Genomic DNA, 27,045 nt, shown 5'->3' with positions numbered 1-27,045 from the left:
TTAATAGGTTATTTTATAAGTTTATGTATTCAATGAGTCAGTAAAAGTTACAGGTAACGCAGAAAGTACAGGGGTCAATTTATGTGTTCAGCCAGTTTCGAATCCTGGGGAGGCATACACAAAATGATGTGGGAAGGATGAGGATCCTAAAATGTGTGTGGAAAAATACAAGAGAAGATTGAACACATTGGAAGAAAATATTATGATGGAGTAACGTGAAGGTTCGAACTATGGGCGTATTTAATACTCCCCAATAGAAGAGGATCAATAGTCAATGTAGAAACAAATAAATAGAAACTCCTAGTTATGCCTCCTGAAAATTGACTTCTTGTAGTAGTAGAGAAGTTTATCATAGTTCTCTTTTAAAAGAAATGGAAATTCATCTAAAAAACTGATCATAGTTAGCGTGTCAAAATGCTAATTATTATTTAAAGTTCAAAGAATGAAATGTTAAGATGCTAAGAGTTTACACAAGCTTCAAGCTTAAATCTCTGAACATGCATTAAAATTGTCTTCTTAACACTTTTCTGTATTTTCTAATTGTTCAAGTCATCAAGTTTTATGATTGAATACACCTTGCAAAACAATTAGCTATTGTCTTTACTATCTCAACCTTTAGAAAAGAATGTTGAATTATGAATTGCTTCATAGTTGACTACAAGATCATACAATAAAGAACTTCTCTAAAACATGAAGTTTCACAATAAACTACTGTTAGATTGCAATAGCTAAAGACAGAATTATTAAAAACAAAAGAAAAAGTAGCCAATTAAGAATACAGTATAGTCCACTATAAATTCTGATGTCCCATAAACTGCTGCTATAACAAGCCAAACCATAACCTCCTTCATTCTAAATTAGATCTAAATTTAACTATCAAAGTTCTTGTTCTCTGATGTATGCATTTTATGCATACAATTTTGGGGTTTTAATTGTTTAATTAGTTAGTTAAAGATTATTTTGAAAAGAATAATTCTAGTTTTTGTACATATTCTAGATGTTTTTCTCTCCCTTAGTGTAGGAGTGCAGGAATTAAATGTCTCAATAGTACAAAAGCTAACAGAGACCCAGAGGAGTCTAACAGCCAGTTTATGCGCTGTGTATTATGCACTTAGAGTCAACAACTTTCCTAAAAAGCATGCCCCACCAACCAGCTATGCATGCTGAAGAAACGACATTCCAACGAGCCGTTAACCAGGCTGAGAGCAGCTCTATGAAGCTGCTCTTCATCAGGACCGCCCGTTTGTCGGGCGTGCATTTAGGGTTCCTACAAGCAGACTAGAAAGCACGCCCTAATGACTGCCCGTGCAAAATTCCTCTCGCCACTAAATACAAGGGACTTAGTTAGAGATGTCTTTAATATCCTCTCACAACAGCCTTTATACTATAAAAGGGAAAAGATATGGCATTTATGATAAGGAGAGAATCAAGGATATTTACTAATTGCAACATAGAACAGAAAATCCTGGAGAAGAGAGTCACCTTACTTCATTCTCTTTATCTAGGTTGGAGAGAGTCTACTCCACAGTAAGCAGCAGATATTGGAGCTTTTACTCTGTTTTCATTGTGGACAAGGATGGCTTTTTTGAAATCTCTTTTCCTCTTCTTCTAGTGTTGGATATACTTGTAATGAGTAGTGAGTAGTTTCCATTACTAGTGTTGGGTGGAAACCCATTTGAACTGAGATACTTGTAATCATTTAATGCTTTTAATCTAAAGCTGATGTTCTTGATTTATGTTCGGTGATCTTAATGCTTCAAGTTATGAAGAGTTCCATGCTTGTATGAACTTAAATGAGTGGGTGAAGGATCAAGAGACGAAACCCATAATTTGACTGACCATAATATAAACCTGAGATTTAGACTAAGAGATAAGAAGGGTGTTAAGGGAAGTTAAGAGATTTATTCCTAAGTAGTCTAGGAGTTAGATTCCTAAATAGTTAGAAACATCTTATATATATATATATATATATATATATATCAGAGTTTTTCTGAGTTCCAAATGATTGTTTCCGGAAATTTTTTTTTCCATTTCTTTTTGGGCTTTCCTGTGAGAAACGCCTGTCCTACTAAGTCAGAATTGTGGGTTGACTTTCTTGTCTTACAGCCCACCTGAGGTGCTTCCTCAGCTGCTGATCGGCTCCACCAATTTCCGATCACTGAAACCCTCGCGAGTGGGCATTACGCGCCACTTTTGTTTTTCTATTCTGTTTCACGCGCCGGCATGTGACGGCAATCTCTAGCGACTGCGTTTGGTTCTCCGAGGTCAACTCGAGGTCAACAGTCTACTCCGGCAGTTATCTTTCCAATCCGGTGCAGTTCCGGCAGGGGCGTTCTCGGCAGGGGCGTTCTCAGCAGGGGCGTTCTGATTGTGTCTTTTCCAAGTTATGACTATCCTGCCTTTGCTTATGTTTGTGTTGAGTTTTCACATTCAGTTATTATTTTTGTGCCTTGCTTCTATGTTAGTGTTGAGAATTTGATTTTTAATAATGACCGAGACTAGAGCTGCTATTACCAAAATAGTCCCAGCCATGAGTAGAATTACTGAACACAAGCTTAATGGGACTAACTATGTGGATTAAAGTAAAACAATTAGGTTTACCTGAGAAGTTTGGATGAAGATGATCACCTAACTAATGATCCACCAGTTGGTGACATCGGGCCGAGTTGGTTAAGGGAAGATGCACGGTTATCAGATCTGGAATTTTATTAACAGTGAAGTGGTTGATTTAATTAATCATTGCGAATTTGTTAAGGAACTGATGGAGTATCTTGAATTTTTATACTCAGAAAAGGGAATCTGTCTCATATCTATGAAGTTTGCAAAGGATTTTATCAAGCAGATCAACAAGAGAAGCCTCTTACAACCTATTTCACGGAATTTAAAAGGATCTATGAGGTACTTAATGTTTTTTTGCCCTTCAACACTGATGTCAAAGTGCAACAGACCCAGCGAGAGCAAATGGCTGTCATGACTTTCCTTGCAAGACTTTCTCTAGCTTTTGAAACTGCCAAATCACAAGTTCTTTCAGGCAATGACATTACCTCTCTTCAAGAGACTTTCACTAAAGTATTGTGCACTGAAGGATCTCATACCGCTTCACTTTCTGTAAATAGAGCTATCATGAGTCGTAATCATGTAATTGGGCAACCAAGAAACAGAGAAAGAGGAGGAAATAATCGTAGTAATGGAGCAATTAATCTCGAGGAAAGTATTATATTTGCCACTGTTGCCATGAACCTGATCACACCAAATAGTATTGCAAGAAAGATAAATAAGCCACCAAGGGCAAATGTGGCCACTTAAGATTCTGCAGTTGCTTCTTATGATAACACTGTGACAATATCTGCTGCAGAGTATACTGAGCTCTTTAGAAACCGTTCTTCTAAGTTTGTTGATCCCTCTGTCGTTGTTGTTGCCAATTTAAGTACACCTAATAGATGTCTTATGTCTACCTCATCAGAATGGGTCATTGATTCTGGTTGCACATATCACATGACAAATAACCCTAATCTCTTATCCTCATTAAGAGAACCTGATAAATTTAATTGCCATGTTACTCTAGCTGATGGGTCCACCTCTTCTTTCAAGGGTATTGGCACTGCTAATCCAACTCCATCTCTTCCTTTGTCTTCTAAATTATGTTTGCCTCATTTTTCATTCAATGTACTTTCTGCTAGCAAAATTACTCGTACATTAAACTGCTGTATAAAATTTTACCCTACTTATTGTGTGTTTTAGGATCTTTTGACAAAGCGGATTATTGATAGAGGACGTGAGTCTAGTGGCCTTTATCTTCTAGATGAACAAGTTTAATTATCTTTGGCTGGTGCTCTATCTCCTCTTGAGACTCATTATCGTTTGGACCATCCTTCATTGTCTACTTTAAAGAAATTGTGTCCACAGTTTTAGTCTTTATCGACTTTAGAATGCGAGTCTTGTCAGTTTGCCAAACATCATGGTTTACCATTAGTTCCTCGAGTCAATAAACGGGCTTCGTCCCCTTTTAAGTTAGTTCATTCAGATGTTTGGGATCCACGTCCTGTTACTTCATAAACTGGGTTTCGATATTTTGTTACTTTTGTGGATCATTATTCTCGTGTTACTTGGTTATATTTAATGAAAACTCGTTCTAAGATATTTTCTATTTTTTGTTCTTTTTGTGCTAAGATCAAAACTCAATTTAATACATTTGTTCGCATATTGCAAAATGATAATGCTAAAGAATATCTATTTAGTTCTTTCCAATCATATATGTCATAGAATGGTATTCTACATCAAACCTCTTGTGTTGATACTCTTCAAAATGGGGTTGCAAAAAGAAAAAAACCAATATCTTCTTGAGGTTGCTAGGGCACTTCTATTCTAAATGAAGGTACCTAAACACTTTTTGGTTGATGATGTTCCTGTTGCTTGTTTTTTTATCAATCATATGCTTTCTTCTGTGCTCAATGGTGAAATTCCTTATAGTGTCTTATTTCCTTCCAAACTTTTGTTTCCCATTGAACCTCGTATTTTTTGTTGTACTTGTTTTATGCGTGATGTTCGTCCATAGGTTACCAAATTGGATCCAAAATCCCTTCATTGTGTTTTCCTCGAGTACTCTCAGAATCAAAAAGATATCGTTGTTTTTCTCCCTATCTTAATCATTATCTTGCTTCTGTAGATCTCGCACTCTTTGAAAATACTCCAAGCAACTCCCTATCTTAATCATGATCTTTTAGTATACACTATCAAGCAACTTCCTAGCTCTCATGCTCCTACTCCTACTCCTAATCTTTATTCCTACTCTAGCACCAGCATCTGCTCGCCCTCATTAGTTTATTCCAAAAGATCAGAGACTCTTGACTCACTTCCCTCACCTGCCGCTTCAACAAAAGATCCAGTCCCTTCTACTAAACGTTAGTCTGTGCCATTCAGTACTCTTCAGTCGGACCTTGACCTTCCCATTGCTCTTCGAAAAGCTAAATGCCAGTGTACCTATCCTATTTCTTCTTTTGTCAATTATGATTATCTTTCTTCTTTATCTTGTTTTGTAAGTAACCTAGACTCTGTTTCTACCCCTAAATTTGTTGTTAAAGCTTTGTCCCATCCTGGCTGGTGTGCAGCAATGAAAGAGGAAATGGTTGTCTTAGATGCTAATGGTACTTGGGATCTTGTGCCTCTCCCTACAAGTAAAAGAGATATTTCTTGTAAGTGGGTTTTAACTATTAAAGTGAATCCCGATGAGTCTGTTGCTTGTCTCAAGGCTCGTTTAGTTGCTAAGGGCTATTTTTAGATTTGTGGACTTTATTACTCTAACACTTACTCTCTTATAGCCAAATTATCTTCTATCCGTTTGTTTATTTCTTTAGCAGCTACTTTTGATTGGCCTTTACAGCAACTGTATGTTAAGCATGCCTTTCTTCATGAGGATCTTTAGGAAAAAGTTTACATATAGCAACTGTCAGGCTTTGCTGCTCAAGAGGAGTCAGATAAAGTGTGCAAACTTCGTAAATCTCTTTATGGCCTAAAACAGAGTCCTCGAGCTTGGTTTGGTAAATTTTGCGAGGTTGTACACCAATTTGGCATGTAGAAGAGTACTTCTGATCATTCTGTATTTTTCAGAAGTACTAAGATTGGTTTAATTCTACTTGTGGTTTATGTCAATGACATTGTTACTACAAGAAGTGATTCAACCGACATTGCATCACTCAAGTAATTTCTCCAAACTTAGTTCCAAAGAAAAGACTTAGGATCATTAAAATATTTTTTAGGTATTGAAGTGTCTAGGTGTAAGAGAGGAATCTTTTTATCCCAAAGGAAGTATGTCTTTGTCTTACTGAAGGAAACTAGAAAGTTAAGTGCCAAGTCATACAGTGCTCCAATGACTCCTAATTCGCAACTTACAATTGATGATGAGTTATTTGATGATCCTGAGATGCATAAAAAATTGGTGGGCAAACTGAATTATCTTACGGTAACACATCCATATATTGCTTACTTTGTAAGTGTCTTAACCAGTTTATGTGTTCTACTGTTATCCATTGGAAAGCTATAGGATAGATTTTGTGCTACATGAAAGGTAATCCAGGTCGTGGCCTCCTTTATAGTAATCATGGGCATTTGGACATTGAGTGTTTTTCAGATGCGGATCGAGCAAGTTAGAAGGTTTATAGAAGATCGCCTTCAGAATATTGTGTCTTTATGGGTGGAAACTTGATATCATGGAGGAGCAAGAAACAAAATGCAGTCTCTTGATCAAGTGCTGAATCAAAACATTAAGCTATGGTACAATCAGCTTGTGAAATAATTTGGATTCATCAATTGTTAGAGAAAATTAGTTTCAAGTCGTCCTTGCCTACAAAGTTATGGTGTGATAATCAAGCTACTCTACACATTGCATCAAATCCAGTATTCCATGAATGAACAAAACATATTAAAATTGATTGTCATTTCATTCGTGAAAAGAGACAACAAGGTCTTATCTCTATAGGGCACGTCAAGACAAGTGAACAGCTAAGAGACACTTTCACAAAAGCTCTATATGGATCGGGTTGACTATCTTTGTAACAAGTTGGGCATGATTAACATCTATGCTCCAATTTGAGGAAGAGTGTTAAGGAAAGTTAAAGCCCTATTTTTATATAGAGTTTATTCCTAAGCAGTCTAAGAGTTAGATTCCTATATAGTTAGAAACATCTTGTGTGTGTGTGTGTGTGTGTGTGTGTGTGTCACTCATTGATGAAAAATATACACAAGTAGAGAATTATTAACACAATAACCAAGGGTATTGAGACTGTAGTGATTGATCACTTATAAAGAGTCCAAAGATCAGGTGAAGTGGGGGACAATGAAGATTTTCCAATTGATGATTCTTTTTCAGGAGACCTGGTGTTTCAAACAGCACTTGCAAGGACCCCATGCTATGTTAACTTTGCTAATTTTCTTGCAGCTAGAATTACCCCACATGATCTGAGCAATTATTAGAAGAGATTCTTATTTCAAGCAAGAAACTACTTTTGGGAAGATCCCCTAATATATAAGAAGTGTGGAATGGCTTGATAAGGTGTATACCGAAAGACGAAGTAAATTCCATACTCTTTCACTGCCACTCTTCACGGAGTGAAGGACATGCAGGTCCAAACAAGACAGCTGCCAATACTATGAAGTATGGCTTCTATTGGCCCACAATTTTCAAAGATGCAAGGCGATTTGTCGAAGAATGTGATAGACGTCAGAGAATTGGGAATATAGGGAAGCCAAATGAGATGCCCCAAAGAGGAATTCTTGAAGTTGAGATGCTTGATTGTAGGGAATTAACTTTATAAGACCACACCCCTCCTCTTGCAACAACAAATAAATCCTTGTGACTATAGATTACACAAGTAAGTGGGTTGAAGCAATTGCCTGACAGACAAATGACTCAAAGGTGGCGGCTAGGTTCTTGAAGAAGTATATACTTTCTAAATATGGAACACCAACAGGTATAATCAGTGATGGAGGCACTCATTTCTGCAATAGAACCTCTGAAGCTCTTGAAAAAGTTTGGTGTATATCATACAATAGCCACATATTATCATCCACAAACAAGTGGACAAGTGGAAGTCTCTAATAGAGAAATTAAGTTGATCCTTGAAAGACAGTCAGCAGATCAAGGAAGGATTGGTCTTTGAAGTTGGATCAAGCTTGTGGGCTTATAGAATTGCCTTCAAAGCTTCTATTGGAACTTCCCTTTGGTTTTTGGCAAGTCCTGTCAGCTACCAGTTGAACTTGAACATACGTCATTGTGGGCAATGGGGGTGTTGAATTTTGACCTTACAACAGCTAGTAAGAAGCGACTTCTTCAACGCAATGAATTGGATGAGTTTAGGTCGAACGCCTATGAGAATGCTAAGATCTACAAATGGCAAGCACGTCCCCAAGAGGCGCTTTGTTATGGTCCCAAATTTGGATCTAGTTATGGGTCTTTGAATTAGAGGATCAGGTTTGAGATGAGTATCTTAGAAGGAGTTTTCTTCCTTCTATCAGTGGTGACAGACTTAGAGAGAATCTGCAATCTCCTAGAGCTCGTTAAGAAAGAACTCTACAATCTCTGAGTTTTAGGAACTCAAAACATTTTCATAAAATTCTGCTTACATTTTTCCTGATATCACAACCTTTTAAACAACTAAATGCAAAGCTAAAACTACCCACTACCCACTAATAACTACCATTACGATAAATAACTTGCTTAACCACCCTACTAATACCCATTAACAAAGAAACTGATAATAACATGATAAACACTGAATAACTAAATAAAAACACCGTAAATAGCAGTAAAACTACCCTAAGTCCAGCAGCCCCATAACATTACACTCCCCCTCGAAAAAGCGCTTGTCCTCAAGCGCAAAGGATGGATGACATGCAATCTTCAACTTGTAAAAATGTGATGCAAACAAAATCCTTATTACCCTCTATTATTCTGCAAATAAGGAGCTGTTTATTGTGCTTCTATATTTAATTAATATTCCTGGATCAAATGGCTCCTCTAATGTTTCCTCTATGTCATTCTCGAATTGCTTCTTCCCACTCCCTTCCCATTTAGAGGCTGCCAAATCACAAGCAAGACCCTCTAATTGTGCTAACAATTGATGCTTGATTATTTCTTTCTTTTGCTCCACTCTATCTTCTATACACACAACTATTGAGACTTGAAACATTTGCTGGAAAACTATTCGCTCTGCAGCAGTTTTAGGTTGTTCCAATTTTGCCAACTTTCCTAAATTATTACTCCTCATAGGTGGTCCAAGAACCTCCAACTCTGTGAATTTCGAAACAGTTGTAGTGCCCCTAGGAGATTCTAGACCGGCTGAACCTATTGGACCCTTTGCTTTCGGTGCTTGACTTTCAGCACTTGAAGAAGTCAGCCCCTTCTTTGTGGATTCCAAGTCAAAAGACATGGCATCCAATTTGGCATGAAGTTGTTCAACTTTATCATTACGGGTCTGATTGGCCTGCTGCTTGGATAAGAGTAAATTGAAGAGTTTGGTAAGCTGGTCTTGAACAGATTCGCCCATAACTTTTGGCTCTGATACCAATTGTTATGGTCCCAAATTTGGATCTAGTTATGGGTCTTTGAATTAGGGGATCAGGTTTGAGATGAGTATCTTAGAATGAGTTTTCTTCCTTCTATCAGTGGTGACAGACTTAGAGAGAATCTGCAATCTCCTAGAGCTCGTTAAGAGAGAACTCTACAATCTCTGAGTTTTAGGAACTCAAAAACATTTTCATAAATTTCTGCTTACATTTTTCCTGATATCACAACCTTTTAAACAACTAAATGCAAAGCTAAAACTACCCACTACCCACTAATAACTACCCATTACGATAAATAACTTGCTTAACCACCCTACTAATACCCATTAACAAAGAAACTGATAATAACATGATAAACACTGAATAAGTAAATAAAAACACCGTAAATAGCAGTAAAACTACCCTAAGTCCAGCAGCCCTATAACACACTTCCAAGAAGGAGACTTAGTCCTTTTCAACTCTAGGCCTAACTGGCATATTTTAATCCACATATCCTCTGCTGCTCATTTTGGATGCAAAAAGACATGAGCTCCATTTGTTCAATGGCACTGCCAACAAGGGTTCTAGGAAGCTTCCATGGGCCTTCCATAGCACAAAAGAAAGCCAGAAGTAATTTTTCCTGAATTTTGTGAGCCTTGATGCACGAGTTTGACGAAATGATGGGGAAGAAGCATAAATCAGAATCTTAAAAAGAAGGAAAGAAAATTGAAACAATAACATTACCTGTGCTTGCATCTGTCTAGTTGATTCAGCTCCAGCAAATGCTGCTTCAGATGAAAGAACAAAAGCAGTGGAAGGATCATCCCCAGCAGCTAACCTCTGTTTCAGAAAGTAAATATAGTATCAGAGTATAAAGCACATCAGCTACGAGAATAAAAGAGAATTACTCTTGCTGCCAACCTCCTGAAGAGCTGCTGATGCTGGAATAAGTGCATCTAATAATGTGCGATAGCCAGCACTAGCCCCACCATATTTACTCACGGCAGCAATGGAAGCTTGAAGTGCATCGGCCCCTGATTCATGAGAATGAATAAGACCTAGGCACATGTATCTGGAATTATCGCATTAGGAACATAATCTCACATTGTTTTGATGTGGCAGCTGATTGTGTGTTTGCTTTCAACTGTGCATAAGCTGCCTTGCAAAATATATTGTATCTGTTCCAAAAAAGAAAATCAAGGGATTGATTGATTACACACAAATGCCAAAGGCAATCAAAAGAAAGGAATGACGAAGGTCAATCAACATAGAGAAAAAGCAAGTAAAATACAGAATCCCACTCGTTCCTCCCATAACTCTTCTAATAGATGATCCAATTTCATTCACAGTTTCTGCAGCATCATTCAGAGGATAACTAGGAACAGAGAGAAAGTGATTCAAGTGAGATCATGAAAATAAAAAAACTGAAGGAAGAAAGCTTCATTCAACTTTTGTAATAAACTAAAGCATATGCATCACTAGCTTTAAAAAAAGCAATTTATGAAGTATGTTCTATTCTGCAGTGTAGGGGAATCCAGTCACTGTATTAGTTCGAAAAATTCAGCTAAAACCAATGATAACATTAGAAATCACATGCTACACAAGATTTGTCAAAGCAAGAGACATGAAAAAGCAACCAAAACTTCTGAATAGTAGAGAAGCTAACTTACTACTTTTTCATGTCCTCCAGAATTGCAGTTGCTCCTCTATACATCTGCAACAGCAGATAAATCAGCCATGAATCACGGGTGCTTATCATGAGATTCAGAACAAGTTTGAGGATAGACTCGACTCACTGTTGATCCACAATCACCATCACCTACTTTGCTATCCCATTCATTTAAACTGTCCCTAAGATTGATAATTGCATTTGCTGCTGCCTCAATAGCCACCTCAAGAATTTGTCCTTGTTCACTTAATTGTAGCGGCCGAGCCAATGACTAATCAAAGTCAGGTTTAACAAAGTATTAGTCAGAAATATTAATAACCTCTGAAGGATTGATCCAATACACATCATCTTACTGTTTCACACCACCTTCAGCAAAGAAGATGAGACTTCGAGGGAATATTTTATAATATATAAAAATTCAAGGACTAAAAAGCAATCAAATTTTAAAATTTCAGGAACTCAATTGTAATTAAACATTAGATGGTAATGACATGAGCAGAGCAAAAATTCAGACCCAGACCACGGTTCAAAGTGGTAAAGACAGAAGAAAACGGGTCAGAGGTGACATTTAAATTCTTAAATACAAATAAAGTTTCTTAAAAAATCATAACTAAAATACATTTACAGTAATAAGCTTTACTAAACTTTATAGGTACACTATTAGAATTAATATACTAGAGCTAATATGATAAAATTTCCCTCTAACAAATAAATTGAATTTTTAAAATAGTCATGTTTATAATAGAAGAGATAGTCAAGTATTAGAGGGGGTATTACTGTTTGGTAGTCAGTCAGGACTTCTACTTTTCAAAAATTAATTCAATGGTTCCTGTATCTAGTAACAAGTGAACTGAGAAATAGAAACGGGTCTAAGCCTTTTAAGGTCTATACAAGAAGATGATCAAAGTATAAAAGGCAATTGATCCAAGGCAAAGAGGATGATCTAAGGCAATTGATTACTGGATCAATGAGTGGGAATGACACACCAGGCACAGTTAGTTATGAGTCAACAGCAATACAAAAGGCAGCGCAGCTCAACACCAAAATCATCTTTTGTGATTTTATTCCTTTTGGCAGAAATATTCTGTTGGAGAAACCTCTGTTTCTTGGCTTGGTTCTTGCGATCCAAGTTCCCTTTTTCCTTATCTTTTATTTCCCTTTTCTTGAATTCCTGTATCAAGTTCCTGAGAGTTGATCTCGTTATGCCGTTATTCTGCTACTAAGAAAAGAGATAATCAAGTAATATAATTCCAGATTTTCCTTTCAAAGCTTGTTTGGTGCTCTATTTTATAATCTGTATTTTTCTCACTGTTCCTTACTCTATCAATTTGGTCCGACCTTGCTTTGGATCTACTGATGACAACTACCAGGATGGATTCTCATGTAGAACAGATAGAGAGGAACATCTCTACCATTGAAACCCGCCTCAATACTATGGATGACTCCATGAAATTCTTTCGCAATGAACAAACCCAACAAGCCCAGAACCTTTCCACAATAGACCAGCACCTAAAACTCTTAACCCAAAAGTTTGATCAACTCATATCCACCTTCACCATCGGCCAGCCCAACACAAAATCTGGCGATTCTTCTTCCCCCAAACATAAACCCACTTCCTCAAACACCATACCCAATACAAAAACATCATTCCTTGATGAACACACCCTACCGATTAAGAAAGTGGATATGCCAATCTTCAGTGGCTCTGACCCGATTGGTTGGGTTGCTAGAGTGGAGCAATATTTATAAATCCATCAGATCAAGGAGGAACTAAAGGTGTCTCTAGCCCCAGTAGCCATGGAAGGAACTCCCCTCCATTGGCTCCGCTAGTTTCACCAGCGTACACCACTATTATCTTGGGAACAGTTGAAAGTTGAGCTCACCCATAAACATGTCGGTGATGTCTCTACGATTCCTTATGAGCTGCTGGCAGCTGTCAAACAAGTGGGTACTGTAACCAAGTTTATGGATCAATTTATATCTCGAGCTACTCAGGCTCCATCCTTGTCCGACTCACAATGCCTCGACTATTTTCTTAACTGTCTCCACAGCGACATCCACCTCCGCCTCTGCTCTTATGAGACGACAATTGATTTATATCAAGCGATGAAGGTGTCGAGAGAGATCAAGGGGGAGATCCAATTCTCCTACACTGTTAAAACCTCCACTGGACTTAGTACCCATCTCAATCCTACCCTAACCCAATTCGGACTTGGACCCAAACACCCAGCCCCAGTTAATTTTAAAAGCCCACAATATTCCAACCCACCACTGCTTAGAGATGGCAATCTCCATACTCCAGTTTGACCTCCAGACAACTCTCGTACTCTAGCCCTCCCTCCAACTCAATCCAAACCTGCTGCCGCTTCCCTCAAACCAAGAAACACTCGCCATAACTCCCATCAAGGGTATCAAGATCTGCGAGCAAAGGGCTTATGCTTTAAATGTAAGCAACCTTACTCCCCACTTCATGAATGCCAAATCATTCTCTTCGTGCCCTAATTGCTGGGGAAGATGAAAATTTTGTTAATAAGGGTCAATTGACTGAAATGGAAGGCTCAACAGAGGTTCTTACACAAGCTGAATAGGACGGGGCTCACTTCTCTCATGTAGAACTTCCCATGAATTCCATCAGTGGTATTTGCAGACCCAAGACAATGAAGATCCAAGGTCAGCTGGGTTCTAGCCAGATTATAGTTATGGTTGACAGTGGAGCAAGCCATAATTTCATCTCTATCCAATTGGTTCACAAGCTACACCTTTCAGTTATCCAAGCTCCTACATATTTTGTTCGTCTTGGTGATGGTTGTAGAATAGCTGCCTCAGGGGTTTGTAAACAACTTCGAATTCAATTGGGTGATTATGAGGTTCAAGCTGATTTTTATGTCTTCCCTCTCAGCGGTGTCAATTTCATCTTGGGGGTAGCCTGGCTTGAGACTCTGGGTGAAATACATATCAACTGGGCTAAGATGTATATGAGGTTCCTATAGCTTGACAGATAGATTGTTTTGAATGGGGACCCCTTCTTATCTAAAGTCTCTTCATCGTAGCATTCTCTACACAGAGCAACTAAAGTGGACTTTTCTGTTCTGCTATGTGAATTAGACTCTGGCTCCAAAATTCCAGTGTCCAAAGACAAGTTATCTGCTTCTCAAGATCAGGCTCTCAAACAAGTTCTTCAAAACTATAAGGAAATCTTTGAGGATATTAAGTCACTTCTCCTCAAAGGTATGCTGATCACCAAATTACTCTTAAGCCTGGGCAAGAGCCAATTTGTGTCAAGCCTTATCGGTATGGACATTTACAAAAAGATGAAATAGAAAAATTAGTAGCTGAGATGTCCGCTGGAATCATACAGCCAAGTTGCAGCCCCTTTTCCAGCCCGGTCCTGTTATTGCACAAGAAAGATGGCAGTTGATGTTTCTGTGTTGATTACCGCCAACTAAACAGACAATCCCTAATAAATATCCGGTTCCTATCATCCAAGAACTATTGGATAAGCTTCATGGAGCATGTTTTTGCACAAAATTGGATTTGAAGTCAAGGTTTTATCAAATCCGAGTAATTATTCCAGATATCCACAAGACTACTTTCCGTACACACTCAGAGCATTACGAGTTTCTGGTAATGCCATTTGGCCTGATGAACGCCCCTGCCACCTTCGAAGCAATCATGAATGATATCTTCAGACCTTATCTCAGGCACTTCGTCTTGGTTTTTTTTTTTTATGACGATATATTAATATAAAACAAGGATTAGGATTCACACCTGAAGCACTTGTCCTTGGTCCTTTAGCTTCTGCACCAGCATCAACTCCATGTAAATCAAAAGAAATGTTCATTTGCTAAAACAACAATGGAATATCTAGGACATGTCATTTCTAGCAAGGGAGTCTCTATGGATCCAGTGAAAGTACCCAGAATCCTACGTTGGCCTCCCCCAAAATCGATAAAAGTAGTAAGGGGATTTTTGGGTCTTACCAGATATTAGCAGAAATTTATTCGGCACTATGGCCAACTAGCTCAACCACTCACTTTCTCTCCTAAAAAAAAGTTCAACTTCAGTTTGCTTGGACCTCTGCTGCCCAACAGTCCTTTGAATCCTTGAAACAGGCAATCACTTCATTTCCAGTGTTGATAATGCCCGATTTTAGTCAGCCTTTCGTGGTAGAGTGTGATGCCTCGGGAGTCCGTATCGGGGCAGTCTTGATGCAAAATGGGTAGCCTATCGCCTTTTATAGTAAAGCCACTTCTAATTTAACGACTATTCACTCAGCTTATGATAATGAACGTATGACGCTGGTTCTAGCTGTCCGCCATTGAAGACCATATTTAATTGGCTGGAAATTTTTGATTCGTACTGATCAGCGGAGTCTCAGCCAATTAGTTCACCAAGAGGTAACAACTTCAACCCAGCAATATTGGATTTCAAAACTAATGGGTTATGATTTTCAGATTGAGTATAAGCCGGGAAACTCTAATAAAGTCGCAGATGCTTTGTCAAGAAAAGAAGATCTTCAACTCCAAACTCTCTCCCGTAATCAATGGGCTGATTGGGACGACATAAGCAAAGAAATTCAGGCTGATGATACTTTGAAGCAAATAATTTTTTACTTGCAGCATGACACTAGGCAGCACCCTCATTATCCCCTCATTTATGGGAGACTATTATTTTAAAGGGAGGCTAGTCTTGCCTGCTAATTCAAAATGGATCCAGAGAATCATTTCTGAGTTTCATTGCACTCCTGTGGGAGGACATTCTGGAACCTATCGCACTTATCGCCACATTGCATCAAATTTTTATTGGGAAGGGATGATGGGTATGATCCAGAGATTTGTTGCCTCATGCTTTGTTTGCCAACAACAAAAATATGAGACTCAATCCCCGGCCGGTCTCTTACAGCCGCTGCCTATTCCGGAAATGATATGGGAAGAAACTGCCTTGGATTTCACACAGGCCTGCCCCATTCTCATGGTGTCAATTGCATCTTAGTGGTGGTGGACAGGCTGTCCAAATAGGCCCACTTTCTCTCCTTGCGGCACCCTTTCACTGCAAAATGCGTTGCCGAGTTGTTTACTTCAGAAATTGTTCAGCTTCATGGTTTTCCTAAGACAATGATTAGCTATCGTGATCCACTATTTTTAAGCAATTTTTGGAAGGAGCTCTTCAGATTGCAAGGCACACAGCTTAAGTTTAGCTCGGCTGTTTCTGCTGTGTGCAAACCGATGGGCAAACCGAGGTCTTAAATAGAAGCGTCGAGTCTTACCTCCGCTGTTTCTGCTGTGAGCAGCCTCGATCTTGGGCAAAGTACCAGGCAGAATACTGGTATAATACGAGCTTCCAAGGAATGGCTGCAAAAACTCCTTGTGAGATTGTATATGGCAGGCCACCTCCTTCCATTCAACAACGTTTACCAGGATAAACAAGAGTTGAGGAACTCATCATCTCCAAGACCGCAACTAGATTATTAGGCAACTAAAGTTCAATCTCTTTCGCACTCAACAACTGATGATTAAGTATGCAAACTGTCACCGTCGATATATTCAGTTTCGAGTCGGTGACAAGGTATTTCTCAAGCTCAGGCCTTATAGGCAGCATTCTGTGATCTCTAAAGTCAATGCCAAGTTAGCAGCACGCTACTATGGCCCATTCGAAGTTATCGGCAAAGTTGGAGCTGTAGCCTATAAGCTACTTTTACCTCCCACCTCTCGGATACACCCTGTTTTTCATGTTTCTCAGCTCAAGAAAGTTATAGGGGATCACAAGCCGGTTTCTGAACTTCCCACACAGCTGCAAGATGTTGAGGAACCCCTGGTTGAGCCGGCTGAGATTATACAGACTTGCTCCATCCTAAGAGATAGCCTGCCAGCTCGACAATTCTTAATTTTCCCAAATTTCAGCCTCGAGGACAAGGCTGCTTCTTCAGCAGGAAGTATTGATAGAAATAGAAATGGGCCTAAGCCTTTTAAGGTCTATACAAGAAGACACAGGGGTGACGCCAGCAAAAGAGGATGATGCAAGGCAATTGATTGCTTGATCAATGAGTGGGAATGACACCTGGCACAGTTAGTTACGAGTCAGCAGCAATATAAAAGGCAGAGCAGCTCAACACCAAAATCATCTTTTGTGATTTTATTCCTTTTGGCAGAGATATTCTGTTGGAGAAACCTTTGTTTCTTGGCTTGGTTCTTAAGATCCAAATTCCCATTTTCCTTATCTTTTATTTCCCTTTTCTTGAATTCCTGTATCAAGTTCCTGAGAGTTGATCTCTTTTATGCTGTTATTCTGCAACTGAGAAAAAGAGATAATCAAGTAATCTAATTCCAGATTTTGCTTTCAAAGCTTGTTTGGTGCTCTATTTTATAATCTGTATTTTTCTTACTGTTCCTTACTCTCTCACGAAGTATATAGTCCTTCAATTAGAATTTCTATAACTTTTCTGAGATCAACTAAAACGAGTCCACAAAAACCCAATAAATGTAATTTATGTTAAAAAATCACTTTTTGGTTGATATTTACTCCAATTCCTTCTTTCTCATCTTGTTTCAACCTTATAGCTGAAAAATTAAGGATTATATAATTGAAAGATCATAAATACAACAGTCCTTAGAATTAATTTTGAAAACAAAGATCCTGACTAGCATAATATTCTATAATGTAGAGACTAAATAGTAATTCATACTAAGGGTAAAATAGACAGAAAATCCAATAGATGGGCTAAATCTATTTTAACAAAAAGTATAATAGATGGCAATAATAATTGGATGTAGTTAAAATAGAACTATAAATTAATTTTTAAATATACAGATCCTGACTAATGTATCTCACTAGGGACTAAATGGTAATTCACCCAATGTTAAATGACAATAAGCATATTGGTATTCATAAAAGCTCAATAAACTAGTTTTGAAGATTACACATCATACATTGGATAAAATTAATGACCTTTAAAAAGAAAAGTGGAAGATGTAAATAGAATTATTTTGTAAACACATTAAACATGTAACTTAGGTAAAAAAAAAAAAAAAAAAATCTCAATTGGTCATTTGGTTCAGTTGAATTAGGCACTTGAAACATCTTTTAAGTCAGCAGTTTGGATCCTACAACCTACAACTAACAAAATTGATGCAATTGCTCATTAATGGTGATGCAGTAGCTTGTGATGGTGCCATATCAACCTCATAGGCCTGAACCAAACAACTTATCCCAATTGAACCATGACCAGGTCTACCAGCTTGCTAGTTATCCAGCCGGTTTGAGCAGGCTTTAATAAAAATAGGTTTGATAGATTAACAGAACTGATTACTACATAAATTCCCATCGTTTATTGACCAGTTCAGATCTAAAATCCATGGTTCTGATAGCTTATTTGGGAGTCTATTTCAGTTCAAAATCAACCTATACTGAATAGTGTAAAGAGAAGTTATTGGCTTTTTTGATCTAGGGTATAATCTTGAACCTCAAAGAACCAAGTAGCAGTTAGAGATGATAAAATCAGAACTTTTAACATTTAGGATTTTGATCTTTCTTTTTTAACTTAGACCAAATTCAAACTAAATCTTACCTATTTGTATTAAATTCATTTTTACTAATGTAATCAAGTCAAAGATATTGTCAACAAAGTAAAATAACCAAACCAAATGATTTTTAAAAAAATAGGGAAGTGGAACTGTAATGAAGTAATGACTAAAATAAAAGATAAAATATAAACATTATATACTATTATTAGTTCTTAGCTACTAGCAAACTATTGACGTGACCATAAATTTGATATACTGCAAAGCTATAGCCTCTGATGCACCACTTCAATTTTACATTTAAAGTTTCCATTAAAAAAAAATTAGCATGTCTTCAAATTAGTTTTCCATAAAACAGATAATAAAATAACTGCAAAATCCAAGAAGCAGCAGGTAATTTCTCAAGCCAAAGAGGGTTGTTTTTTTTTTATCACATAACAAGATAAGCAATAATGCAAAAGTACCTCATCACTCTTCATTAAGAGAGTCAATGGCACAGGAACAGGTATCTTGGCAGGTGGACGATTACCTGCGAATAAAGAGAACTCCGGAAATCAATGTAGCACTTCTACTGACTACTTTGGTTTATTCTAAATAATAATAAGCTATTGTTGAAAGGGTGAACTATTTTGTGTTTTCATTAGGAAAATATATATCACCTGATGCATTAGTCAAAAGTGATCATAGAAAACAATCTTACAGACAAAATTTAGTAATACAGAGAATTTGTTCCGAAACAACACCACAGACCATCAACTCCAGCAGGCCAGAAAGGAGCTCTAGTTGCAGCATCCAAGCGTTGCAAAATAGCTTCATCTGCCTTCATGATAGAAATTGAAAATCCTGAAAGAAAACAAGAAAGGGGTGACAACCATGCTGCTCAGCAATAGAATGCTCATTACACTAAGTCGCTAAAATCAGACCTGCCATATCAAGAGAAGTCATAAATGACCCAGTATACACTCTATCAACAGCCAGTCCATGCTCCAGCTGCAATTGAGGGACTGCTTTTCCTGCTGCAATCATCAACTCCATAACAGGAGTGGCACCAAGTCTGCAATTAGAAAAGAAAAACAAAAAGTCCAACCATCAACGTGAACCCAGAAACATGAACCCGAGATCGCATAATTGACACAGATGCTAATGACGAAATATATGCAATTATATGGAAATGGATTTACCCCTGCTCGGTATAAATGAAAGTAGAATTCATTTCATTTGCAAATAAATTTTGTAATAGAATTCATTTGTAGATGAATTCCTGTGTTTTGTATATCATGTTTAAATCAATGAATTCAATTGACGTGCAATGAAATTCTGTTTGTTCAAGTGTGAAATTCAATTCAATAAATAGAGGCATTTACCCCAATAAAAATTATGTCCGGGATTCATTTGGAAATTCTATCAATTTTGATAGAAATTGATTTACGCATATATTCAATTCCACAGAATTAATGAGTGAGAACTCTAGACAAACTTTTTTGTATACCAAACATGTAAAGAAGTGTAAATTTGCAAATGCATTCCATAAAATTTCATGAAATTCATTTATATCAAGTCTTAACAAAATGTTTAATGTTCAAAACATCCTCAAAAGGAAACAACCACATCAACTATCTGATGATTGATTTTACACATTATTATTAAACAAGAGTAAATATCAATCTCAAGTGCAAATGAAAATACATGAACCTACCCATTGACCATGAGCACCACTCTATTACCTCGTGTGATTGGAACATAGCTTGTTTCCTGCCACATTAAATGAAACAGAAAATAGATAATTAAATTATATTGTCAACTGAACACTAAAGATTTTGTAATGTGAAATTTCTTTTCCTGCGTGAAAGTAACTAATACAAAACCTTTTGTAAGAAAGTGTCTTTCTAAATAAAACAATGTATGCTAAAGTTAATGCCTCAAGACCTTTTCAAGAAAAGACAAGTTTGAATGTGCATGCAGATAGCAGTTACTTAAACAAAGAAACAACTTGGAGACATTGCAAAATTTTAATATCTGGAGGATCAATACAGTTTCCTTGGCTAAAGTCAGAGTCAACATTAATGTCATCCACTATAAGTTGTGAGCCAGAGTCAACATAAATAATTTCATGCCAGCGCTTCAACATGCAACCTGTTAAAACAGTTTCCTTGGCTAAAGATTTTAGTTTTCCACTTAGAATCTAAATAACAAGTCTTAGAATCTTAATAAAAAAGAATGTCATCTATATTACTCACCCCTTTTCAATACCATAGCCTCTTTTGTGTAATTATAATTAGGAAATTCAACCAATAAGACCCACAATTAAATCTGAGGCCAAATTAGCAGAATATTTTTATAACCCAATCTTTTTTCTAAAAGAACAAAAAAAATTAATTTTCATTGATCTAGTAAATAAAAATTGTCTTGTTTTTAAATAATTAAATAATTCTTTTAATCACAAAAGATATTTTAAAAAATAGTTTCCAGGCTCTAACACAAGAAATTTCCATCTCTTAATTTGAAAAAATAAACAAAAACTGATTAAAACTCAGTCTAAAATCCAAAATAAAAGGTAAACCCAGCAACAACATGAATTCTGTTTGCAGCAATCCAACTTAGCCATTAACCATCCTTTTTTTTTTATAAGCAAAATTCATTAACAGAACACAACATAAAAGAATTCTGCACAATCATAACAAATGCAGAAAATAAAACGAAAGAAAGAAAAGAAAAAGAAAAAAAAAAAAGAGACAGAACAAGGACCCCTGTGACAAAATTGGCCTATCAAAATAAATTTCTCAAGCATAGAAGAAAACAAGGGCAGCCAAAAATCATATTTGAACAGTTTAGGAATCAATAAACCACAAACTCAACATGTACAATATGGAAAGAACGATAATAGATTCCAAAAACCTTGAGAAGATGAAGCTACCATCTAAAAATAGGTTTCCAAAAGTTCCATCAAGTATCAGTCCTAAGAAACATGCAAACAAAGAAACTACCAAACAGACTCAGCCAGATCCAGTCCCATATATAACTAAAACCTCGTGCAGCATGCCAGCCGGTTAACCCAAATCTTGTATAGCAATATCAAGTCCTCCTTGCTAGCATTCTTCCAACTGCTTTTGACTAGTGTGATAATGGTAAACTTCAAGTTTGAGCGTTTATGATTTGGAAATGTAAAGAAAAATGAAACATGTGGGGAAGTTGAGGAAAATATTTGATGATTGGGAAAGTTTGTTTGCCCTTTTTTTTTCTCAATAACAGATGATTGGGAAAGTTGAGAAAAAAGATGATGGTTATAAAACTTTGGAATGTTGAAATCTAAATATATTTATATTATTAATTTTTATTCTTTCTGAGCAAAAATTGGGTTCAATTGACTCCAATACAAAAGTACTGTGCCAATATGGCCACAAATTTAATTTTGACCTTGATAGGATTAATCTAAAATGTCAAGGACCAATATGAAATTTGATTCTTATAATTATCTTGTACTTCACTCTCAAATGAGATAAAAATCTATATGTGACTTTGATTCTAACAAAAGAATCATGATAACACAACAAACAAAATGGAAATCACCAACAGTAGAAATCTGGACTCGATTAGTTTAAAATTTCATCTTTATGACTCGTTATGGTAATTTTCTCAGTTTCAAGATACAACTGACATTTCACCAATTTTTGAATGTGGATTAAAGAAATAATAAATTTTTAACTCTTTTTCTTGTTTTTCATTTTTCTGCTACAATTAGTAACATGATGAACATCTAATGCATGAATTTATAGGGGGCTAAATGTCAAGTTTCAACACATACCGTCGACAAAATCTGCTTAAGAATATGAGAAACCACCACCTCAACAGGCTGAATGTCAGCTACAGCAGCACCAGGTTCACCATGCTAGGTGGGAAGAGCAAAACAAGTGCATGAAAATTAGATCTGATTCATAAATGCCCAATCAGAAATTTGAGCATGTGAAGTGAAGCACTATGCTGTTGTTAATAGTATGCCAAAAAGAAAAAATAGATAGCTACAGGCTAACCAAATGATGTGCAAACCATAAAACAGAATCAACTTAAAATACATATATATATTACTTTCAGTCCTTTTTCCTCTTTACAATTAGACTAACAAAATAATTTCAAAAACATGGATTCAAGTTAAGCTAATTTATAGCAATCAAAGTATGAAAACAATCAATTAGCATACAATCCAATAACATATAGTGTTTTATTTTAGGAAAACAGTGCCTAACTGGAAATTACTCACAATTCCAAGACCAAGTTCCATCTTTCCTGGACCCAAACGATCCGAGGTAACCTGACCAGGCAGCGTGCAAACTGACAATGCAACACCCATTGTTCCAACCAATTCAGATGCACGTTTAGCTTCTGCAGCAACCTCATCAAGAGGAAGTCCGGCAGCAGCAGCAGCTCCAGCAACCTGTCTTTCACAGAGGAGAAAGCATTAATCAGAAGTAATTGCATAAAAAAGAATATTTCTAAGCTTACAAAGTTCCAAAAGAAGGAAGAAAAATGGTCAAATGATAAGAGTAAAGCAATCAATAAATTACTACCCTAAGTAAAATAATGGATAAGGGTTAAAATTGGTTCTAAAACTTTCTCAACATCTCCAAGCAGGCCTAGATTAACTTTCAAGCCTAATTAGACACCGCTTATTCAACAGCTTATGCCCCGTGATTTGTTGCTCCCAAGGTTTTCGATTGGTCTTATTTCTACCTGGATTTCAAGCCATTGTCTCAGTCGGTGGCCTAAGCCAACTTACCATTAAATAATTCAACCAGATATCTTTAACACATTCATGAAATTATGACAATAAATTAATAACTGATTAAATTCAATATACAAGGACAAAGTTGAATAATAAAAGTTAAGACCATAATAAGAACCACTGAGAATAGCAAGGATGAATCCACAAACTATATTTGCAGGAAAGAACAAAGGAAGCAGGAAAACAAAAATAGAAAACAACAACACAGAGAGAGAGAGAGAGAGAGAATCAAAAGCAGGACTCAAGCACAGGAAAAGAATTTGATGCTGCCATTCTCTTGGTTGAGCTTGTGCATTTGTGTGTCAGTGTGTGCAGATACAGATATTACCTTATGAACTAGAATGGTCCCTGCCAGACCACGCCGTCCAGCTATGCCCCGAGCTGGAGGTAAAGCACAATCATCTCCAACAATTACAGTCTGCAAAAGAAAACAGGTGATTCATTTGATTTTTCTCTCACCAGCAATGAGTCTAATCAAGGAAAGAGAATAATTTGAAATACACCTCTACTTTATAACCCTCAGATTTTGCTTGCTCCGCAGCTAAACCAAAATTTAGTCGATCACCAGTATAATTCTGTCAAAAACCCACATTACAGCACCATGAATCCACAAGCACAAGTACAATCTGCATGAGCAGATTTTTATGTAGGCTATCAAGCTATTCAAGTAAAGGAAAACCTTTTATTCCTCCCACTTCATTTTCCTAGTCTAATATCTGTCTTTTTCCTTCTATCTCTCATTGTAGGGACATGCAAAACCGAACCAAACCAGTTTGGTTAGGATTGGTTTCTGGCTTTGGCTCATTTTTGGGCTTGATTCAATTCTGGTTTTGGTTTTTAGGTTTAAGTTTTACATAATGAAAACCAAACCAAACAGGAAAACAAATTTTTTTTTTTTTCTATTAAAACTGAAACCAAACTGAACATTTTAAAAAATGAAACAAACCGGTCAGCTGGTTCAGTCAGTCTCTGCTCAGCCCTACTTTCTTTCAAACAGAGACATAATTCTCACAAAATATATTTGAATTTAATAACTTGGGTAACTATACCTTGACAATCAGAAGACATCCCATGGGACCAGTCACAGCACGAATGCCCTAAAGTTGAAGCAGGTTAGAGAGAAACCATTTAAACAAGAGATATATTCATAACTGATGTAAATATCTTGCAGTGAAAAATATAACAAGGAAAAACATACAGCAAGAATTGAATCAACTTGTGGAGAAGCAAAAACCTCTCCACAAATAGCAGCTGTGAGCATCCCTTCTCCAACAAATCCCGCATGAGCCGGTTCATGGCCACTTCCTCCGCCTGTATCATAAAGCAGATTCAATATAACAAACAGGTAAAGTGCAATGAAATTTAGTTCCAGGAAAGCACCAGATTTGCTTTATTCACATGATGCTTAGACCAACAACTGTACTTATCAAATCCCATCAGAAGTTGATTACCATGGCAATCAGGTGCATGTTGTAAGGTTCAGTAGTTGTTTAATCATACATCAGATGCACCTTAGAAATCAAAAAATTGTTTCCATTACTCCTAAGATATTATTTATAATTATCCAATTATAAATTGCATGTTTCTTTCCCCAAAAGATCCCACATATATCATGTATCTCATTCCCATTTCTTCTATAATGGACAAAGTGGATCGACTCCCATCCATCAGTGGAAACTGGAAAGCATTTCTACATCAATAACAAAATCATACAAGATATCTATTTTGTTACATTTTGATCAAAAGCACTCTCATTATTTTTTTATTTTAATTGTGAATGTTTCTCACAACCTACATTCAATCCATAATTCCTTCTCCTAGCCACCTAAAAATAGTCTTAGTTTTCTATCAATTTTATACACAAAAATATATGCTTGTATGTAATCATATAAAGAAGGGATGGTAACATTTATTTTAATTTCCTAACACATTTTATTTCTTGTGCAACTAAATGCCCTGAGCAAGAAGGAAGAAAGGGTAATAGCTAAAGCTGCTTGTCTGTTTTGAGCTCTCATAGCTTCCGTAGTCGTACTACTCCTAACTAGAAAGTCTTCAGCAATCCCGCTATTACCCAATACGCACGTACATACCTCTTTTTTCTATACCCACAAAATAAAAACAAATCACTACAGCATTCACCATTTCACGTTTAAACTTAAACCATAAGCATGAGCAAAAGAAAAAAGAAGTTCACACATGAGTTTTGAAGCACACAATAACGACATAGGTCTTCAAGTTTCAGGACTAAACAATGTTCAAATGCTTTGCTAGTAATAAACCTGATATTATTGCAACCTTGTCATATGTAGCACTCGAAACATCAGCACGTAATACAACCTTGACCTGCCCAACAAAACAAAATAAAAAAGAAAAAGAAATGGAAAAGAAAAATGTCACAACTTATTGTAATGTCATGCAGAGTCCAAAATTGTAATAAAGAAAATTTTATTATTCAATCACCTCTGGAAAACCATCCAAGTACTGCAGGCCAGGATATGTTTCTGCTAGACCCTCAATAAATTCAGTTACAACATCTGCGATCAGGAGTCATGACAACCAAAAAACAAATTTTCAACTACATGTTATTCTCATTATGAAAATAAAAGATGAAATTGCAACCTTGTTATAACTCATTTCTACACAGGGTTACAACTTATTTCCATTTTGAGCATTGGTATCGCTCGCAAGCCATGATGCATCTTGGCATCACATGATGCATCTATGAAATCTTAGCCAATGCCATGTCTGATTCAGTGAAGGACTAGTTATTCACAGTAGTTTACTGAAACCAATAGCACTCCAGTTTGGCGCCAGAATAGCAAAGAGAATACTCTAAGGCATGCATTCATTTTGCTGCATTCCCTTTTCTGGGGTGAACCATGAAATTCACCATGAGGAGAATAAGGCCCTAACTTTCCTTTTCATTTGCGTTTTTTATTTAGGCCGTGAATCCTATATCAGCATATTATATCAGGAAGAAACGTTGAAATAGTAACTACCCTTGATAGTTAGGGCCTTATCATCAATAGAGGCAAGTGGGCAAATAAGCCAATAATATATTATTAAAAAAAAAAAAAAAAAAAAAAACATATTCCGCAATGCTATAACCCAAATTAATGCCCTGCGGTATTAGATGACTTAAATGAGCAGAAAACAAAAATGCAACTAATGTCTACTCTGATTAAAAAAAATGTCTGAAAATGAAGAAATCGACAAATTGAGACCTGATATATCCAACCTATACTAAAAAATAGAAAATTCAACAGCGCTAATCATTAAAGTACTTTTAACTCGGCCATAAGGTTCTGTTGCTAACTGACTCTTCATATAAGAACCAAACGTGTTTCTGACTATTAATATCAGTGAAAAGTGAAATTCCACTTTCTCGGTAACCAAACACAAAATGGCACATAGAGTCTAAAAAATAACGAGAATAATCGAAGAATGGAAAAGAGAAGGGAAGAAAATTCGAGAGAAGGGAAGAAAATTCGAACCGCCGGGATCGTTGATTAGTTTCTTCCCTTGAAAAGCCATGAGAACAACGTCGCTTCAGCGATCGAAGAGGGCTGGTAAAGAGTGAAAATCCTAGTGCTAAATGTTGCATCAAATGATTAAACTGTAGAGAATTTCAAGTGTAGAGTTTCACCAGGAGAAAGAGCTCTCGTCTCTCTCCTCTTGCTTGGAAGCTTGAGAGAGAAATATTTGCTTGTGACCTGTTTTCTTTGTCCGGAGAAGAAATATTTTCGAACATGACGAGAAAGTCCTCCTCCCTTTCACTAATTTACTTCTAATGTGGTTCAATTTGGAGTCCAGGCCCAAACCAAAAGAATTTTGGGCCTCGTAGGCTCGTTAATCGAAAACGTGGGAAATATGAACTCCGTACTTGTAATCAGTACGGAAATCTATTTTCCTAATCATAATACCTTCATATGTGTATATGTACGTCTGGATTTTCATTAACAACGTTCATATATTTTCTACGTGTCTTTTTAATCAAAAGCTCCTAGTATTTTCATTTTTTATACTCTTTTAATTTTATATAT

General features: G+C 36.7%; 1 protein-coding gene across 1 annotated transcript in view; it reads right to left on the bottom strand.

The window, feature by feature from the left end:
- Positions 1-26,732, bottom strand: part of LOC105628863 (putative 3,4-dihydroxy-2-butanone kinase) — a 28,616-nt gene extending 1,884 nt beyond the window's left edge. Inside the window, exons 1-19 of the mRNA XM_089724627.1 lie at positions 26,497-26,732; positions 25,463-25,536; positions 25,282-25,345; positions 24,201-24,313; positions 24,052-24,099; positions 23,506-23,577; positions 23,331-23,420; positions 22,481-22,654; positions 22,028-22,111; positions 19,922-19,977; positions 19,149-19,279; positions 18,976-19,068; positions 18,690-18,754; positions 10,836-10,979; positions 10,710-10,753; positions 10,331-10,414; positions 10,144-10,217; positions 9,961-10,073; positions 9,784-9,879 (exon numbers count right to left, since the gene is read on the bottom strand). Of these exons, the coding sequence (XP_089580753.1) occupies positions 9,784-9,879; positions 9,961-10,073; positions 10,144-10,217; positions 10,331-10,414; positions 10,710-10,753; positions 10,836-10,979; positions 18,690-18,754; positions 18,976-19,068; positions 19,149-19,279; positions 19,922-19,977; positions 22,028-22,111; positions 22,481-22,654; positions 23,331-23,420; positions 23,506-23,577; positions 24,052-24,099; positions 24,201-24,313; positions 25,282-25,345; positions 25,463-25,536; positions 26,497-26,536 (1,659 nt within the window). The 5' untranslated portion in view covers positions 26,537-26,732. The remainder of the gene's footprint in view (positions 1-9,783; positions 9,880-9,960; positions 10,074-10,143; positions 10,218-10,330; positions 10,415-10,709; positions 10,754-10,835; positions 10,980-18,689; positions 18,755-18,975; positions 19,069-19,148; positions 19,280-19,921; positions 19,978-22,027; positions 22,112-22,480; positions 22,655-23,330; positions 23,421-23,505; positions 23,578-24,051; positions 24,100-24,200; positions 24,314-25,281; positions 25,346-25,462; positions 25,537-26,496) is intronic.
- Between the last annotated feature and the right edge of the window lie 313 nt (positions 26,733-27,045).

This window comes from Jatropha curcas, chromosome 8 (genome assembly GCF_041381405.1).
Source record: "Jatropha curcas cultivar XTBG-Jc1 chromosome 8, XTBG_Jcur_1.0, whole genome shotgun sequence".
Taxonomy (NCBI): Eukaryota; Viridiplantae; Streptophyta; class Magnoliopsida; order Malpighiales; family Euphorbiaceae; genus Jatropha; species Jatropha curcas.
The sequence above is the reverse complement of the archived record's forward strand: the minus strand, read 5'-3'. Positions and strand labels throughout refer to the sequence as shown.